This window comes from Macrosteles quadrilineatus, unplaced genomic scaffold (assembly GCF_028750875.1).
Source record: "Macrosteles quadrilineatus isolate MER2022 unplaced genomic scaffold, UCM_ALF_1.0 Scaffold_8__2_contigs__length_117827958, whole genome shotgun sequence".
Classification (NCBI taxonomy): Eukaryota; Metazoa; Arthropoda; class Insecta; order Hemiptera; family Cicadellidae; genus Macrosteles; species Macrosteles quadrilineatus.
The window spans coordinates 93,472,629-93,493,459 of NW_026542601.1; the positions used below are offsets into that span (position 1 = coordinate 93,472,629).

Sequence of the window (20,831 nt, forward strand, 5' to 3'; positions counted from 1 at the left end):
TTACGTACAAACCCAATCACCAAAACACAGTTAAAAGGTTTATGCAGCCCTTACCTATGAATTTTGATATTCATACTATTCTCAGAGGATGTATGATTTCTTTACCTTACACAGTTTGATACTTATAAACAATCGCCATAATTGTACTGATACTTTTGTAATTTAACTTTGTGTTCAAATGAGTTTAATATTGTTCTAGGTCTTGAGGTGGGCACACCAGAAGTGTTTAGATATGGAAGTGGTTCCTAATCAAGAGAATAAACGCAGCATGTTGTTGCCCGGAACTATCAGTAAACTGCGGTTCCTGTCTCTGTCAAAGGAATTTTTTGTGAGGTAATGTGAAAAATATTACGCTTTACAATTTAATCGATTATTTATATTTGATATACTTATTGAAATATATAGAGTAATATTTCATATTCAATTATTCATCAGTTATTTTACCAATTGGAATATGAACGTTACTGGCTTACTGACGTCATGCAAATATAAAAACGAAGGATGAGTGTAGAGTGGAGTGAGATGCCTTGTGTATCTGACTAAGACTAGCTAGCTGTATGTTTAGCCAAGACCACTATTCAGGAAACAGCCCTATGATCAAGGACATCTGGGTGCAGTTTTAAAAGTCACTTCCATTATTTACTTAGTGATCAACTCATGGTCTCTAAAATTGAAGGAGTTTTTTTTCTATTTTTATTCATGAACTAGAGTTATTTCATAACATGTTCAAGGCAAAAGCTCATTGAATAATCACTGATTTTTATATATTTTAAATGGTTATGACACCTTGTATATCTAGTTTCCATCTTTTGCAAACCACTACAACAAACCATGTTCATATTCAAGAACTGTAGGTAATTTAAAATATATAGGGTGATTACCGAGAAACGCATGTTTTTCAAATATCGAGTATTCAGGCAATTCAGAGAAAAAGTTATATTTACGAGTGTAAAAACAAGGTACACAACATGCAATTTTAAAATAAAATTACTTAAAATTTAGTGTTTAAAAATTAAATCTCTAAGATGGTCACCTTCTGCTTGGTATGGAATTCCTTCTTCGAACATTCCCTACAAGAGTTATCACACGTTTTGGTGATGTCACTTGGCCTTCTCGCTCACCGGATCCTGCAATTCCCGATTTCTTTCATTGGTTTTTTTATCTAGAGTTTACATAAGCAAACCACAAACAATACAGGAACTTAAAGAAGCTATTCGCCAGGAAATCAACGCCATTCATAGAGACATGTTAGCAAAATCCGTAGCACGTTTTAAGGAACACCTTCAACACTGTATCAAAGCAGAAGGCGAATGATTACCTTATATATGTAATTTTTAAACACTAAATTGTAAGTAATTTTATTCTTAAATTGCATATTGTGTACACTGTTTTTCCACTCATAAATATATTTTTTGCTTTGAATTGCCTGAATACTAGTTATTTAAAAAACATGCGTTTCTCGGTAATCACCCTATATAACAAACATCAACTGAACCATGCGTACAATTTACTAATTTTGTGGAAAAAACTTATATTACTTCATTCATTCATCCTTTGCAAACCATCTTTGTACCAATTATGCTGAACATTTAAACTAATTTTTGTAACAAGTTATCCAACCCTGTGATTCATCTGTTTTATATATTTTACAGTCAAGTAGCCTATAGCAAGTCCAAAGGAGATGAGAGTGTCTTGACCATGGACGAGAGTTATGCCATCCTCATGAACATGGTGGTCCCAGGCTCCTACCCGATGCCGGAGGGCTTCAGTATCTCTACCAAGCAGCGCACTATGGTGGAGTTGAAGCGGCTGATTCGCCGGTTGTTCAACCCTCTCGGTACATACCAGGCAGTTACACCTCAGAGTCCCAGGCTAGACAAACTAACTGTCCTGCCCGGTCCCGCACTAACTGCTCCCTTCGGCTGCAAAAACTTTGCCTTAGACCTCCTCGTCAGCAAGGATATAACTCTCTACGGTATCCAAGTTCCTACGTTTTTCCCTGGTATGATGGGGGCTGCACCCAAACTCTATGAAGAGACTTACATTGTTTCGATCCAAAATGCTTCGAAACCCAACAAACCTATGGTCGGTTCAATCAACTACAGTGGGAAAGTCGCCTACAACTCTTTTGTCGATCTGCATTTCAAGGAGTCAGTCAAGCTTGAGAAGAATAACACGTATACAGTGATTGTATACACAAACAACACCTACTATTTGAACCAGAAGATGTGTACGGTCGAGGAATCGTTCGGAATCAAGTTTTCACTGAAAGACAGCGTATCTTTATTTGGAAAGCCAGGCAAGCATGATTTTGCATTTATTTCACAACTCATTTATTCTGTGTAGACAATTTTTGTTTCCTATAGGCTGAATCGTGATGTTAAGATAAGTGTTGTTTTTGGCTAGTTTTCATTTTTATTTGTTATTATTTTCTTTAAGATATTTTTAGTTTTTATACAATGACTTGTGTCATTGAAGTATAATCAGTAGCAGTAAACTTTCTCTTTAGTACCGGTAATTAGTTTGATGCAACCACACCTTGTTTAAATTACCCTTAAGCTGGTATTTATTCCAAAGACTACTATCCTTAACATTATTCTTTGTGAGAGCAGATTTTTAGCGAATTTCGCTACAGGGAATTAGCTATTACGGTAGGTGGACCTAGGCCCGGGACCGATTGACTTTCTCATTTTGATGTCTCCAGAGGCCAAAAACACCATTCGTTCAAATTTATATATATATATATGCGCGTCCATGATAACTTGAGTCATTTTGATGAAATTTGGTTTAAAGGTGTAAGGCAGGATAAACTTGAATGAGTTCGCGAACCAGCATTGATCGGACCATGGGAACGGGGTTTAACGGGGGTTTTGTGGAGTAAAAATTGGTTTTTCTCATTTTTGACCCTCACAACACAAACTTGTCGAATATCTCTCTAGGCCTTTTTAAAGAGCTTAAAAATATAATATATGATTAATCTTTATTCACTATGTTTACTACTGTATCAATTAAACACTGCATTTAATTTTATAAAGAATTTTTTCACCTTTCCTGTAACAATTATGATCCATTTTAGCCATGTTTTAGCTATAGTTATGTTAAAACAACAATATGTTCTGTTTAATCAGAACTATTCAATAGTCCGAAATACCCCAGGTCCCGATTAGTTCGGATTAAAGAGGTTCTACCGTATTCCCTTTATGGGTAATTTGATAAAAAATGCATCAATTTGTCTCCTAAAGGCTCTAAACTTAGGTAATCTTTTGAGGAATTATTGCAACAATCCGTTTTCCACTATAACAATTTTAACCAGAATATTTAGTTTCAAGCTTGATTTGTAAGAATTCCCAATGATTTGCTAGATTGAACAATAATGATTGTATATAGGCCTAGAGCTATGTAATATGTTTAGATCCTAACATATCAGATTATGTATTCATGCTGTGTTGTTTTTTAGCATAAAAAGTAAAACCATTTTTGATCATTGTAGTTCTTTTTGCCCTCAGTAATGAACTTATATAATGTATTCTCTTAGATTTATATTATCATAGTTGTAAGTAATAATAAGTAAAAGATTAAAACAAACAAAAACTTAAGTAATTCCATTATTTTATCATTTCAGTACCTGGAGACCGAGCTTTGCTTGGATTGAATTAAGCATTAAATTTATTAGAATTTAGCTAAATTAAAGATATTTATTATAAACGGTAATCAATGTGAAAAAATTTTAGATGATACAAAGAAAACATTTTACACCTTAATAAATACATTGATTGCAATAAAAAATTACCTGTATCAGCTGTTTTTGTTATCTGCAGAACAAAAAGGTATTGATTATAACAACATGGGCACTTTCTCGAGGGCTGTGGAGTAGAAACTGGATCTTTCCCAGCTTTGAGCCCAACTCCAATCGATTTCTCGTAGCCCCTTACTAACACCCCTCACTAACAAAAATAAATCAATAAAAATTCTTGGACGAAAATAAAAGTTTGTTCCTACACACGCTTGTTTTAGAGTAGGACCATAGATAAAACATACTCCCTTAGTAGATTTCTCATCCTTATGGAACAGCTGAAGACAATTTATTGTTAGTTCATGTACGGTTTATGTAGAGGTCGTGTTTTGTTTACAATTTGTTTCCCATTATTACAGCCATTTAAAACCTCGTTTAACCAAATAATACGATCTAATCATAAACAATAACTTGTCCCCTAGTTATATAACCAAACAGTAAAGCAGAAATCAAGAAATTAACCCTAAAATAATTGAAACAAGGTTTCATCGACACTAGCGCCTTTGTGTCACGTACATGAACTAGACACGAAAAACGTGCTTCAAAATTTACAATGGGATGAGAAGTCTACTTGTGTTGGTTAGTCTATGGTAGGACCTATAGGATAGGATTCCCTTCCTAAGTAACAACTAATGTACTATGGTTTTTTTCACTTAACATATCAATACTAGTAGTTCTCCAAGTGTATTTTATCAACTAAATGTATCTTAAAATATCAAATATCTAGGAGCGAGCTGGTAAAGTGTGGGTTTCAGTCCCTCAGGCCCCAGGTACAAACTCCGCCAATCAACAATTTAACAACTGGTATGTGATAATACTGGAAACAATCCTAGCCAGATGTAACCCATTTAAAACAGTTCTAAGCTAGAGCCTAGCATCCTAGGAGTAGGGATGAGCATTGATAGAAACATCGATGTTTTTCTTTCAATGTTCAATGTCTTTAAATCGATGATAGATTACAGATTTTTTGTTACATCGATGTTACTGGCCAAGTATTGAAATATCGATGATTCTATGACAGATTAATTAGCTGTCGTAGTACAGAGAGCAGACGAAAAACTGCTAAAACATTGATTGACATTAAAAAAAGTAGATTCACCCTCCTAGTCTGTGTAGACTAAAATAGTAAACAACAAAATGCCTTAAACTATGATCTAGTAGAAATACAAACTGAGAAGAGAACTGGACTGGAGGAAGCAGTAGCACAGGCAAGCAACTCTGCCAGAAAATCGACACCCTGTAAAATAATGATATATTCTATATATAAGTTCAAAGGGGTACTCTCTTATAGCGGCTCGGTTTCCCTCTTTTCTCTTGAGGGAACACCATTACCGCAACGATACAAAGCGAAGCCATCGGTATTCGTGGCGTAGTGGTTAGCATTCTTGACTGATGTCCATGAGGTATCCCGCTGAAGACATTAACTTTTTGTCAAAGATTTTGCTTAGAATGCCATTACTTCTTAACTGTACATCTTTTGTTAGACTTTAAAGCATTAAAGCATTTATAATTTTATTTTATGATTAGAAAACCTTCTTTCGATTTTTATCTTGTATCTTTTTTGTATTACAGTATCAGCAAGTTTGGTTGGTTAGGTTTAATTCTTTACAATTTAAAAATTAATTTTTCTTAAATCAACGTGAGGGGCTCTCCCACAATCCCCCACTCCTTTGCAGAAGAGGATCTCATCGGTTCCTGACCAGGAAACTGAGACGCTAGTGTCACTCATGCATTGATGGTCCAATCGAAACTGGACCTAGCCCAACTGTTCCTGATCATTCTTTGCCTATTGGGTCTGATGATGATTGGAGTGTTCAATCGAAATCGATTAGTGGAGTAATACAGTAGGTAAGTAGCCTATATACCAATGCTTAATGTGAAAACTTTGCGTGCATTACTTCAATTTGAGACCTCAATCATGAAAATCGGTCAGGTATAAGAGCTAAACGATCTCGGCAAAGAGAAACCAAATTTAACTCCTATAAGAAATACATGGTGAGCAAATTTCGTTTACGTATAAGCCGAGTGGGACTATAGATAAATATATGCCGATACTTGATGGCAAATCTGTGCTTGCAGACCTTCAATTTGAGACCTCAATCATGAAAATCGGTCGGGTAAAGGTAGAAGAGCCAAACGAACTCCGAGTGAGACTATAGATATGCCGATGCTTGATGGCAAATCTGTGCGTGCATACCTTCAATTCGAGACCTCAAGTGCCTCAATCATGAAAATCGGTCGGAAGAGCCAAACGAACTCGGAAAAGAAAATCCAAATTTAACTCCCATTAGAAATACATGGGGAGCAAATTTCGTTTACGTATATGTCGAGTGGGATTATAGATACATTTATGCCGATGCTTGATGACAAATCTGTGCGTGCAGACTTTAATTTGAGACCTCAATCAAGAAAATTGGTTGGGTAGAAGAGCCAAACGAACTCGGAAAAGAAAAACCAATTTTTTTAAATATATAAGATTTGCTATAAGGTGTGTTGACCAGGAAGTCATATAACAAGGTTAATTCAAAATAGCATAACCTTATAGATTTATGAGTATGTTTATTGGTTTAATGTTTTATCTATGGTTTAATCTAAATACTCCCTTGGTATAACAGACCTGACCTAATATCTATTGGAGATGTCTGTGAAGAAAATCAAACAAGTATTTGGACGATAATCTGCTCATTATTCGTTTCATGGTAATTTTTTAAGAAATTAAAATGTTTAAGTACCATAATACACATGTTTAAGAGTACGTCAAAAGTCTAATCGTGGACTTCATTTTGTCCTGTTGGTAGCAGTGACTAAAGTTCCATTACTTGCCGACAGAGCTCAGCTCGGTAAGAAGCCATTTTGAAATACCGCCGTCGGCCGTAGTCGTAGTCGTAGTCGTCTTGGTTTGGTTCTTGGTTTCGTCGGTCGTGTTGTCGGGTTTGTTTATTGACGGTTGTGTCGGATTAAAATGCAAATCGCGTATATTGTCGGTGGTGCTGAATTAAAATTTGTGATTATTTCGTGTCTTGTAGTGAAATTTTGATATTTGTTAATATTTTGACCTGAGTGTCCAGTTTTTTGTGATGAAAATTGTGAAAAGGTTTTGTGTTTACAAGTCACATAACCTTCAGTGTTGTGCGTTGCTTTGAATCTAAAATTCTAAGTAGCGTAAATTTAAGTGACAAAGTGAAATTTATTAAGTTTTGCCATGGGATTTCATGCTGTACGCCACCTCCTATGCTTGACTGTTTTTGTCAGTGCATCACAAGGTTTATCATCGCAGCACAGTTCATCCAGAGTCTCGGATAGGGATAGTTTGCCTCATCATGGTAGATGTGAACCTATTACAATTCCTTTCTGTTTGGATATTAAGTACAATGAAACAATAATGCCTAACCTACTGAACCATCAAAAGCAAGAAGATGCTGGTCTAGAAGTTCATCAGTTTTTTCCTCTTGTCAAAGTTAAATGTAGTCATGATCTTCAGTTTTTCCTTTGTTCAATGTATGCTCCAGTCTGCACCATATTAGACAGAGCTATCCCTCCTTGTAGATCATTGTGTTTGTCTGCTAGAAATGGGTGTGAAGAGTTGATGAATAAGTTTGGATTTCCGTGGCCGGACGATCTTGATTGTGCTAAGTTTCCTGAAGCTGGAGGTCCTGACATTTGTGTCGGAGAAAATAACACTGCTGGAGCCAACAGTGGTAACACTAGGACCAGTATTGGGCAAACAGCTCATTCTGGAATGGGATTTCCAAGTTCAGGGTATGCCCGTCCTGGCTATGGTTCTAGAATGCCCAATGATCATAGTATAGGCTTACCAAACTACCCTCACATACCTGAAGGCGCAAGAGACTTCGGCTTTGCTTGTCCTGTTCAATTCAAAGTTCCTAAAGGCATGGATTATTCACTTAAAGTTGGAGACAAAATCGAAAAAGACTGTGGGGCACCTTGTGATGGTATGTTTTTTACTGAAGAACAAAGAAGATTTGCAAGGATATGGGTTGGAGTTTGGTCAGTTCTATGTTGTGCATCTTGTCTTTTCACTGTTTTAACATTTATGATTGATACAGATAGATTTCGTTATCCTGAGCGACCTATAATATTTTTGTCAGTGTGTTATCTCGCTGTTTCCATTGCTTACGTTATCGGTTTTGGTTCAGGAGATACGATAGCCTGTCAGAAACCTTTTCCCCCACCCGTTCATATACCTCATCTTCACATGGTTTCTTTAATAACTCAAGGAACAAAACACGAACTTTGCACAATTGTTTTTATGGTGTTGTACTTTTTTGGAATGGCATCTTCGATTTGGTGGGTAGTGTTGACTCTGACTTGGTTTTTGGCTGCTGGATTAAAATGGGGACATGAAGCTATTGAAGCCAACTCTCAGTACTTTCATCTTGCAGCATGGGCTGTTCCGGCTGTCAAAACTATAACCATCCTTGCAATGGGAAAAGTTGAAGGTAAGTTCCAGCAACAATTTTTTAGCCTATTTAAATAGTTAGCCTAAGCTAAATTAAAAGACTTATGGCAGGGGTGGGACTTCTTTAATTTCTTTTACTGATATATAGGCCTAGCTGTTGAACTTAAATATACCTTTAATAGGCCTAGTTTGTAACAGTTGGCCTAAAAGAAGATTTCCTATCATTTTGTCTTGGTTGAAAGGTTGGTGAATTCAACAGAATTTGTTAATTTACATCAGTAGACTCTGTTGGTGACTCAATTAAACGTCTAATTTAGGCATCCACTTTGATTCAAATACTGGCTAAACTTTTCCATTGAGGTGGGATGTCTGATTCATATTCTACCCGAAGGTACCTAGTTACTTAAAGGCCTAATTAATGTTTTTACCGTGGTGCCAAGCAGGTCCGCTTTAGTAAAGGGCACAAGAGGTTTTAGGTTTGTTACTTACTCCTTTCTTCATCTTTTACCCAAAATACAGGGGTAGATTGCGTCTCAACAGAAAATAAAAATTTACTTTTACACGCACAGAAGAATAAAATAGGACTTGCACAACGTGAACAAACAGTTCACAATATTATATATAGGCCTAGGCCCTACATATATACTTGGACGTTAGAAATTACATCCAGGGATGATAGGAAGATAGCTAGCTACCTACCGTATGTTTGCAATTTAATTGTCGGTCATGGACTCTGATGTGGTATAGTTGGCTTGTTGGAGCCGCAAGGAGAAATTTTCCGTAAGGAAGGGGCGAAGGGGGGTGGAAATATCTCTCCCTCTCAGGCCCATAAGTTAGCGCATCACATGCTAACAGTGGGTCTGGGTCCAAGTGAGTTTTTAAAAGTAGGCCTACTATGTTGGTAAAGTGAGCTTAGAGAGGCTATGTTCCGAATGAAACAGTTGTTATTCACCTGAGTTAACTACCTTGTATTTAATTCTAAACTAGGGCGTAAATACACACCAAAAAATCTTTCACGGCACCGGTACCACTAATGTGGTAATTTAGAATTTCTAAAAAAATAGTTGGTCGAGTACGATTTTAGTTTTATTTGTTGACTTTGAGAAGGGCTTCTTGGCATGTTAAAGACCTGGGTTTCTATTATCTTCATGCTCCACATAAAAATTATTGGTCTTTCATTTTTTACAGTGTTTGAGTTTCCAAAAAGAAATTGAAGTCTGGATGAGGCAAATGTATTTTTATTTCCCACCAATGAAATGTAGACCTATTTTTTTATTTTAAATGTATTAAATTATATTTATTTATTTTAGGGCAATTTGTAATAGAAAAGTGTACATTTTGTAAAAACATCTTAATATAACAATAATTAACAAGTTATTTGTATCGGACAATGTTTGGCACACATAAAGACTTGAACCGTGTTCAATGCCTATATGCCTAGCCTATCGCCATAGAGGTGTATAGTCAATGCTATCGCCTATCAATAGGTTGGCTTTCGGAAAGGACAGTCTACAGTTGAACAAACCCACAGACTAGTAGCATCTAGTAGACATCATTAAAAATTCATTTGAAACAAAAAAATACTGTTCTGCTGCATTTCTGGATGTACAACAGGCATTCGATAAAGTCTGGCACACTGGACTTCTGGATAAACTTAAATCCTTGCTCCCCATTCTTATTACAGTTTGTTAAAATCTTACTTAATTGCACGATTCTTCCAGATTAAATTTCAAGACATTTTAACCGACTTGAAGCCTATTCAATCTGAAGTACCCCAAGGCAGTGTCCTTGGACCTGTATTATATTTACTATATACCTCCGACATCCCTGTGGGCCAAAATATTACGGTTGCTACGTTTGCAGGTCATGATACTGCATTTCTCTCCATTCACAAAAATCCTCAAGATGCTTCAAATCAATTGCAAGTTAGACATTAAATGATTTTGAATTGTGGCTAAAAAAGTGGAGAATTAAAGTTAATGAAACAAAATCTTTACATATTACATTCACGCTGAGACAAGAAAACTGCCTTCCAGTTACTTTGAATAACATAGCGTTGACAGAAGTGGACAGCGTTAAGTATTTAGGATTCCACATGGACAAAAGATTAACCTGGAAAACACAAATTTGATGTAAAAGACGACAAATGGACTTGAACGTTCGTAAACTCAACTGGCTTCTAGGCAAAAAATCAAAGCTTTTGTTGGACAATAAACTCACACTTTACAAAGTTATGATCAAACCTATTTGGACGTACAGGATACAGCTTTGGGGAACGACAAGTAAATCCAACTTAGCAATTATTCTAAGATTTCAGTCAAAGGCGCTACGAAGAATAGTTGATGCCCCATGGTTTGTCTTGAATCAAACAATCCATGAAGATTTCAAAATACCTACAGTAATTGAAGAAATAACAAGAATTGGCAAGAAATATCAAGAAAAACTCGAAACCCACCCGAATAATATCTAGCCGTTAACTTGCTGGACAATAGTGATTTTCCAAACAGACTGAAAATTTTGAAAGTTCTTGAACTCCCTTACCGATTTGTATAGTTTTAGTTACATGAAATGACTACCTATTTAATTTTGCAAGATCTTTCACTGGAGAGATTCTTGGTCAAGTCACTTATTTATATTATCCCTTTTACTAATTGTTCACAGTACTGAACAGATTGTAAAATAAAATGAAGTTAAAAAAAAGTCTGGAGGTAAATGTATTTATTTCCCAACAATGAAATGTATTTACTGAAATGTATTAAATTATCTAGCCTATATAATTAATACGCTACATGAAACTTTGTCGGTTGAACTCCTCCGCCATTTCTTAACCGATTTTATCCATTGACATCTCATTGGAAAGGGCGTGTCGCGTAGATTTGCAAACTGGCCTTACATTTTTGAAAAAGCCCCTTGGGCTCTGCCCCAGTGGCTGTTAAAAGTTCCCATGTTATCCTTATGAAGAACACAATTGTTTACATTTTGATCAGCTGTATAATTTAATTGCTGTTTTATTTTTCAATTCAAAGTCTTTTAAACTCATCGGAAATTATGATGACTTTTATTTGTTTTTAAATAACTACTTTACTTCTTGGCAATTGCTCGATTTCGAGCAACGTGTTTCCTAGTATTTATTTATTTTAGGACAATTTGTAATAGAAAAGTGTACATTTTTCAAAAACATTAACATAACAATTTAACAAGTTATTTGTATTGGACAATTTTTGGAACACATAAAGACTTGAACCGCGTTCAATCCCTACCATATCCCTAAAGCCTCTATCGCCATTGACTATTGGATTGTCAAAGGAACAATCTGTTATTTGTTACAATAAAAAAACTGTAGGATTACATAAAGCTATTTCGAGTTTATTTACTCTTCGCTGTAATTTAATGCTAAAATCCTTTGTTGGTCCGATTTTTGGCCCCAAATAAAAAGTCAACGTGTTTCTCGATAACTTGTTCAATGCGGTAAAAATACTTAAATAGTAAAAATATGCCAGGTATATTTTATTACACCTTGCTACTAATAATTTTAGATGCGCTTACTTCTAATCCCAATCTAACAAGGCCTGTGTGGTTGTGTAATTTCATCCTAGACCCACCAATAATAACACGTCTGACCTGCTAGAACACCTGTCTGCTAGTTCTAGAACCTGTTTTGGTTTTTGTTCAGTTTTTCGGAGATCCTTCATCCCCCACTAAACCAAATAGGAACCCTTGTTAGTCAAACAATAGTTTGTTATCTGTGTTTTTCTGCTTCTCGAGGCTCCAATTTTGTGGCCTGCTTTGTTGTGTCTCTGAATCCATCAGAATCTAAATACAGTATAGAATAAATATAAACCGGTAATTAGGCATCTGCTGCGACCAAAAGCAGAGGTTTTGTTGTGAATATTACAACATTACCAATGAATACACAAACTATAGTTTGTGTATTCATTGACACTACTCAGGTAAAACTATTCAATTTTAAAATAAGACGTATCTTCGCCATCATTGAGTTTTATTAGAATGGGACGCAAGGAACCAAACAAATATGAATAGCATGAACGTGGTAAATAAGTGAGATACTAGTAGCTTTATAAAATGTATACTGTTTTAGCGAATTTCCCATATAGGGAATGAGCTTATTACCGTAGTACTCATGGTATGACCTGGACCCAGGACTGATTTACTTTTCTGTCCATAAAGTAACGGAAAGCACAATTTTCTCAAAAATGGCCCGAACGATTTTTATAAAAAATTAGTACTTATGTTGTAGCCCTTTAAATTCTGAACAAAATGGCACGACTCCCATTTTTGTTAAAAAATACGGTTCAAGAGTTATTGTAAACTATTATTTTCCCATAAAACCCCATATAATAAAAAAATTGGATTTTAGAAAAAAACCAGTTTTGATTTAGCCTAACTTAGAAGGCTATGTTATGGTCCAACAGTGTTGAGTTTTTTTTTCCTTAATGGAGATTTTCTCAAAAAACCCCCATAAAATAACGGAAAAATTGGATTTTCTCGAAAATGGCCCGAACTATTTTGATTAAAATTTAGTATGTTGTAGCCTTTTAAATTCCCTTTAAACAAAATGGTACTCCCATTTCTGTTAGAATTACGGTTTAAAAGTTATTGTAAGTTATGTTATTTTCCAATAAGAAAACCATAAAATAATAAAAACAATCGGATTTTTGGAGAAAAACTAGTTTGGATCGAAATTAATATGTGGTCCTTATAATTATAAAAAAATAAGTTAGTATAACATTGCTGTAACAATAAATTATGGCTCAAAAGTTGTTGCAACTTTTGTGATTTTTAACTATAAATATCATACTCTCGCCGCTTACCCATGATTGTTGACAAGCTTATGGGAGAAAGTATGTGTCAGAATGCTGATACCGTTTATTTTTTTAAGTTTAATGAATTTTTCACCTACTTACTTTTACTGTAACCTGCAACTTACGTTTTAATTTTGGGTTTGTATGGTTAGTTGTCATTTAGAGATTTGTGTGTTTGGAAGAAGAAAGATAAGGACGCAACCACTAGTTTTATACTGTAGGCCCTAGTTATAAAATAATTATTGGCTTGGTGATTGGTGTGCTAGCTTAAATAAGGGTCGACAATTAATTAAAAGAGGAAAACAAATTAAGTACACATTTTCGGTAGATGCCTAAGTTTTTATTTAAAAAAAGATTATGCAGTAAGGGCGGGATGTCCAATTCGAGCCTTATTAATGGTTATGTGTTTTTATCCTTCGTAATGGATTGGTTTCCCGTAGAGCGCCCCTGTTGCGCGGCCGATGGGGTATTGTAACCCTGAATATCAAGGCCACACTGAAACCAATATTTTAAAACTACAGGTTTGGCTTCAGTTTGAATCTCCCCTTCCTAAGAAACACGATCCTCTGGCGTACGCTCATAATTTGAAATCCGCGTTATTATCAATTTGAAAGCCTTTTAGATATGATATTTAAGTATTTTGTCTCCCCATTGTTGACATTTTTGTTTTAATGGACGGCTTTCTTACTTTAACAACTTTGTTCATTTAAAGTATGATCTTGTTTGTTGTAGGGTTTAACCCACGAATACTAGAAAAATACCGGTATGGATCATAAACATAAACAAATGACGTTTTTGGCCCTAAAATAAACATTATTTTAACATTGCTTAAATGGAACTGCCAAAACATATGTTCAATGCTATTAGTATAGGATTCGGGCCAACAACGTCATTTGTTTATGTTTATGATACATAACCGGCATTTTTCTAATAATCGTGGTTTAACCTATGTTTAACACGTAGTTTAACATGTAAAGTTGGCCTACGATATTTGATTACAACGTTTGTATCCAATGTCTAATGTTTCCGATAATTTCAATTAGTGTAAGTATCTTCGAAGCAGAGGTAGCTCTCCTTGCCCAGGAGGATATCCTTTCTTGTTTTGGATAAATACATCTACAGCTTGTGTCCACGTCTCAATGTCACGCTGTAAACGTAAAGATGAAACCCTTAGTGTGGAAATTATTGGCGTGTTGTGTGTTTTAGTATGTACAATATGATGGAATCTGTCTCCTGACTTCGTCTACCAGGGGCTAGTCAGGTCCAAATATTATTGGTAAGTCGGAGAGGCACCTCCTATAGAGTCCTCCTATTTGGTAGACGGAGATTTAGGATACGGGTTCCATCATACAGACTTTAGTTGGAACCTTTAGGGTTTCCGCGCGCAGACTAATTGACCGATAAAGATGTTTGTGACTTCATTTGGACGTTCAGTTTTGAAAATGTTCCGGAATGTCGCGCTGTCTAGCTAACGGCTGGGCCGTGGCTTGTTGAACGGCAGAGGCAGAGGAGACTGGAGGCAGGGAGGCAGAGCGGCTGGGCACACATGTTATCCAGGAATAGGCCGGGCTACAGCCATCTGCCCGCTGCCGCACTGTCATGGTGATTTACAAGGAGCCATTAGGCGGTCTATCTACCTGCCTCAGCCTCGCCGGCTAAATCATCTACTAAACGGCTCAACGCCGACATTTTTCTACTATGAGTGAGAATTTCCTGAATCCTGAGTTGAGACTTACAGTCTAAGCAAGTCGTGCAAGTTACTTTATTCTCTCGAGACGCTGTCTGATTTGTTTTGACTTTTGTAGGCAGAATTCTTTCTGCATACACCCCTTTATATGATGTAGGTGGTTTTGTACTTCCAGATATGTACAGCATCATGGGCAAAAAGAATTTTTTGTCTCGTATCAGTCTAGTGAGATGAAATAAAACATATTTTTTAAATCAGGCCCTTGGAAGAGCAGAATTTCCTGATTAGGCGACTCGAGCATTACATTTGCTCAGATAAATGATAATCTGCATAAAGATGTTTTACTGTTACAAAACAAAAATAGACGAAAATGGATATACCCTAACATTACACACGCATAAGCAATCTTAGAAAAAATTTAAGCCTTTTGTGGAGAAAAACCAATACAAACCTTTTAATCGTTGACTCGCCGAAAATGGCATGATAAACAGAAAATGTACCGACTACTTGTGTATTCATAATGGAAAGTAAAGTTATTCTGTTTTCAAACATTTTGTTACCAAGCTTTTTTAGTTTTAGCAATACGAATATTCGCCTAAGGTGTTTGGCTATTCTATGGCAATAAGTCGCACAGGAATAAGCATTTCCACATCACGTAAATGAAGCGTACCTCACAAAATCACCAGTGTAATGTAAATGAACATTTACAGAAGATAAAATTTCCCCAAGTAACAACCAGTTTGATATTTCATCCTAAATAGACTCCCCTTGTATATTTTCCTACTCGTTTCAGTAATCTCAATCTCACGGTATTCGTAACATCTCCATAGCGAGATGACTTTCATCCAGCGCCGGCTGCGAACCAGCAACCAACACGCCTTAACTGAAAATCGATGGGACGAGGGTGCTTAATTGGTAATGCGGGGACTGCGCTTCTCTGTTCTCTTACAGCCAACTTTTATGTGGCAATGAGCATCCTGTCGCGGGCCAAACACACTTGTGTCACCAGTTAGTAACACTGGACGAGCGCTAGCCAACTTGTGTGACAATTAGTACTGGATCCTAACAGTAGGCCTCTGCCATGGTTTCAACATCTACGGGACAAAGTAACCTAGGCCTACCACTGGACGTACTTCATATTTGTAGATAATTACTGATGATTATCACCAAATTGGGCATGCTTCTAAAACCATTCTAGTTTTTAGAGCCTAATCTACGTCGTCAACAACTAACTTTTAGTACACGTTGCAGTAGATTTTTTTACGGGGAAGTGAATTGTAGATGTCGTTGGGAATTTATACTCCGTTAAAACAGCCGTGGCACCTGAGGGATTAGGAGGCCCCAAGGGTTTCTATGGGTTCTCCTAATCCGTCAGGTGCCACGGCTGTTTGAACGGAGTATAGATTAAGTAGCAAGTTTCAGCCACACTGTTATCCAGATTTAAAACATAACCACCCTATCGCCCGAGACAACCCGATAACACATAAGAACGAGTAGGCCTATAAAGTTCCTTTACACAAATTTCACATTCTTCATAGAACGAGTCTAAAAAGAATGTATTAGATGATACTGCATGCTGTAATTTAGCTACTTCAATCTCATTGTAGTGCAATCTAGAGACGTTCCTGCGATAAGCACTAGAGATCTATACTTTACTCGTCTGTAGCGACAACCATACTATCTGCTGCTGCTCCTTATACGACGATTGCTTTATCAATTCCAAATCCAGACTTGTACCTTCTACTCTTGAATTATACTCCCACCGACTTCTATTTAGGCTAACCATAAAATAGTGAACTCCCAATCTTCTCCGCACCCAATCGTCTCGGCCGGTTTCTTATCCGAACTGCCAGCCTAATGAAGAGTGATTTAGCGTTGAGTTTGTAGCTGATATGGAACCGTTACTTCTTGTATCTGTGAAATGTTCAACTGTTACAAGGCTGTAACGAGTACACGAGTTCTGGCTGTGTGTAATTGTTACTAGACTTTTATTTTATTATCCCGTACGACCCCATAACATGTCAATAGTCATTTTTGTAATGGAGGAAGTATTTTTTCGTCAAAGAGTTTGAGTTTCGGGTGAAAATATTAGTTTTGGGTTTCCCTGAACTCCAAAAGTTTTTTTTCGAAGTGATATGTGTGTATGTGGATGTGTACAGAACGACAGGCTCACAGGCTTCACCTGCGGTCCGATTTTGATAGCATTTGGTAGTGGGTAGTGGGTACTAATACATCCGGTATCTCCAAAAATGTTTTCAATTTTTTATTTTTTATAATTTTTAATGGCGTTCTGCACAAAAACGGCTCTAACGATTTTAATTTAAGTTAAGTAGCCTATGCCATTCCTTTAAATCCTGAAAAAAATGACACAGCCTCCAACGCTGTAGAAATAATGGTTTAAAAGTTATTGCAGTATTTGTGATATTCTCAATAACAACTCGTAGTTACCCCCTACGCTTACACAATATATTTTTTTTGTCAAGCTAATGGGAAAAAGCATGTAAGTTTGCTGATACGTTTATTTAGCTTATGGATATTCTAAATTTACGAGAAAGGTTTATAGACTTTGGCAGATTGTGGAGGTTATTCAGCATTTAGTGGTGATTGAAAATTCCCAAATCACAGTACCCGTGTACCGCCTTCCGTCTAGTTACGCCATTTCAGGATGATTTCACTTATAATGAACGTCGGATTGCTGGACCTCCCTCGGGTAATGGGCAAGCTGTAGCGCTTCTGCCAATTCGGTGGCTAGTTTTGTCTGTAGGTCCAAACCGGTGATTTGCTCGACGAGTTTCATTTATTAGTTCCGAGCAGCCATTCTCGGTTTATTAGATCCTTAACTATATTTGATTTTGTAATGAGGTGCAAGCAATCCCTTGGTGTAATTTTGTGTTAGATACGAAGTTGTTGGAAGTGGTGAATATTTTGTATTTTTCATTCGGTGTTGACTGATTTGTTTTGTATGCCACTTGAATAAACGTAGATTGGCTAGAGACATCACCTTCATTACTGACTTGTTTGGTAATTTAAGTGTCTTATTTAACTCTGGATAGAGGAAGTCTCAGTAATGATAGCATATCTAGCATTTAAGTGATACAATCAAATTTTATGTAAATGGTTTTAAGGCCATTAACCAAATAAAATTATAGGCATATGCCACATCAAAATGAAGCTCAGAGTGTGTAAATTTGCCGAAAAGTATTGGTATGAACCCCAATACTCTTAGGGCTCTGCCCCAGATGCCGATTTCCAAAGGGCTACGCTTTATTCGATTAACTAAGCGAACAACAGCTGGTAAATGCCATAATTGACATTAGTTGTTTGTTTACATTTTTGTTTACTTAAATTATTATTTTATGCTCTTAAAAGAGGTGCGGTAAATGAACACTGTGCTATTTCTAGCTGTTTGATACAAGTGAGTGCTTAAGGGTATTTAAAAGACGATGCATATGAGATGAACAATACATGTGTGTTAGTCGTCCAAGAGGCTGTCACCGATCTGTAACAGGACTTCATGCAAGAGGGCGACAAGTTTAGGTCCAACCGTATGCGCCTAACTCGGGACACTTCAGGACGTAGGTATGATGGTCCCGCTGTTTTTAACGTTCCTTCTGTTGATAATTTCTCGAACTTGGGCCCTTTAAATGAAATATAAAATCAAAATGGATTTAATTAATGGTGGCTGCTATGTACACCCGTGAATGCGCGGGTAGAACATCTTGTGTTAAATTACCACCTTTCTTTAAAGGGTGTTTAGTTGTTGTCTAAGGTTGCAGTTAAAACCCCGGTTGCATTTATCAGAGGAAATGAAACAGAGATTGTTATTCAAACGCTTTTTGGGAAAGCGGTCCAAACCCATGTTTTGTTGATGTGCCCAGATCGACCACCCTGCTGTAGCATCGAAGTGCGATACGCTAACCTATAGGCTAGCAACACACCCTCTGCTTCTAGGCAACCTCAAAACACGTATTTATGATGCAAAAATTAGAAACTTGCAAATATTTGATTTGGAACAATTTAGGATCCGATTTCAAACGAACTGTGTTTTTTAGTGTTGATTGAGGAAATGTTTACCTGTAACCTTTATGATTTTAGTTTACCCTATTGAGAATTTCGAGACTTCCTTGACAAGGATGTCTCTATGAACAGAGGGAGGTAATCATTAAATTCCTATTTTATTTGTCCAAAATTTATCTCGCAGGCCTTTTCACACCGGCGTACTGGACGTACCGGTACTGTACGTTTGGTACGTTTTTTTTTTCAACAAATCCCTGCCCATGTTATCATATGAGCTCGTTCACACCGCGCGTACAGAACGTACACGATGGTTTTGTGTGAATCGCTCGGAGAGCGATTTTTCTAAAACGTACGTGGCGTACAGCTCGTGACATCTAAGCTGGCACTTGGCCTATCGCTACTAGAACCTATTCCAAAAACATTATGTCCCGTCATGCGGGTTGCATCAACTGTCCTCGCGACCTATATGAAGGCGCTCGAGTATAATGCAAGGGGAGTCCACCCCGTGAGGCAGCGGAAATGTTTGCAGTCCGGTCTTTTCCCTACCTCCACCCTCCTCCCGCCTACACTGCCCGCGCTAGGCCAAGTGCCAGCTTAGGTGTCACGAGCTGTACATGGGCTCGCATGCGCAGTGAACACTTCAAAACCACGTGCTCAGCCAGTGATACTTGTCTGACTGCAAACGAACAAGTGTACGTTTTGGAAGTTTCTGTGCGGTGTGAAAGGACCACGTACAAAACGTACTGTTCGTACTGTACGTACAGTACGCCCAGTACGCCGGTGTGAAAAGGCCTTAGTAGGCTATCCAGAATGTTTGGACACATAGCAATAGTCCATCGTTAAACCAAGCTAGACAATATTGCAGTAAAAAATCACCCATGAAAAACGACGCCACAGCAAAACAGTAAACCACCACAGTGGCTGCTAACGACAATAATATCCGCGGTCCACATTAGCGTGTAATGGACATTTTAATGATATACTGAGGCTGAAACGGCGAAACGCTCCACCAAATGCGTAATTAAGAGCTTAATTTGCTAATTTTATACGAGTGAATCCCGTCGGACGAGCGCTGGGGATCGTCCAGCAAATTAAATAAAACCGAATGACAAATGAAACGCTCCTTGTCCCACGCGTTTTTAACCCTTTATGAGATTTATACGACCCTTTTCATTCTTCGGCGTCCACTCATCTTGTTACGTGCTTGTAATTTGAGTTAATAGTTTTAATTATTGTCGAGGTTGGGTGTTAGTCAATTTTAATAAATTAAAAGGGTAATTTAATTACGTAGGAATGTGGTAATTGGTTGAAAAGGGTCTAAACTCGTTGTAATCATGTCGTAAAGTAATTAAAAGGGTAGTTAGAGGTTACACAAAAATGTAGTTTGTGGTTATGCAAATATTTATAGGTTGGGGTGAGTGAAACTCTATCTCAATGTTGGTTTAGTACTGAAGTCTTAAAATATCGTCTAAGTTGATTTTAGTTTGACTAGTAATAGAAATACGTGATATTTCAATCCCATGTTAACGTTTGCGTCAGAGAAGGTTGTAGCCTATTCTCCAATTAATTGTGCTGCTATCAATTAATTGCAGATTGATAAACTCACACTTTTGATATTTAAGTTTAATTAGGCCTAGTTGTTTGTAGTTAAAGTGTATTCTATTTAAATAAATAAATAGCTAAAACTAGTACGTTCACATGGGTTGTTTGACATGGAAAAAGTTGAAGTGCTAAAGTCAAGAATAGACTCCTTCGCGCCAACAACTCTGGTTGGAACGTAGAAAGGAAGTGTTTGTTCCCGTGACGGAACAGTGATTTTTCCGGAACAATTCTCAGGTGGAACTGGAACGTTTAACCGTGACCTGATTTGGATTAGCACAGTTGCTTAAGCCGTGACTATCTTGCAAATTTGTTACCCTTTAAAATGTAGACCGTTAATTAATCATAAATGGAGGACGATTTTCCGGATGGTGTGGGATAACGAGATCTTAACATGCGATGCGCCCGGATATAAAATAAATTAATGTGTGTTTGAGTTTCTCGCTGTGTGGGGTGGACTTTTTAATTAATTTTATACATCGCACTGTATTG

General features: G+C 37.0%; 2 protein-coding genes across 2 annotated transcripts in view; both read left to right on the plus strand.

Annotated features, from left to right (window-relative positions):
* The first annotated feature begins 204 nt into the window (after positions 1–204).
* On the plus strand, positions 205–3,481 carry LOC129000193 (uncharacterized). Its single transcript, XM_054427142.1, has 2 exons — positions 205–333; positions 1,653–3,481. Exons 1-2 carry the CDS (start codon positions 233–235, stop codon positions 2,344–2,346), a joined length of 795 nt encoding a protein of 264 aa, XP_054283117.1. The 5' UTR covers positions 205–232; the 3' UTR covers positions 2,347–3,481.
* Positions 3,482–6,696: 3,215 nt separating this feature from the next.
* The window catches only part of LOC129000095 (frizzled-2-like), a 70,149-nt gene continuing 56,014 nt past the window's right edge, over positions 6,697–20,831 (plus strand). The window contains exon 1 of the mRNA XM_054426986.1: positions 6,697–8,253. Coding sequence (XP_054282961.1) covers positions 6,996–8,253 — 1,258 coding nt within the window. The 5' untranslated portion in view covers positions 6,697–6,995. The remainder of the gene's footprint in view (positions 8,254–20,831) is intronic.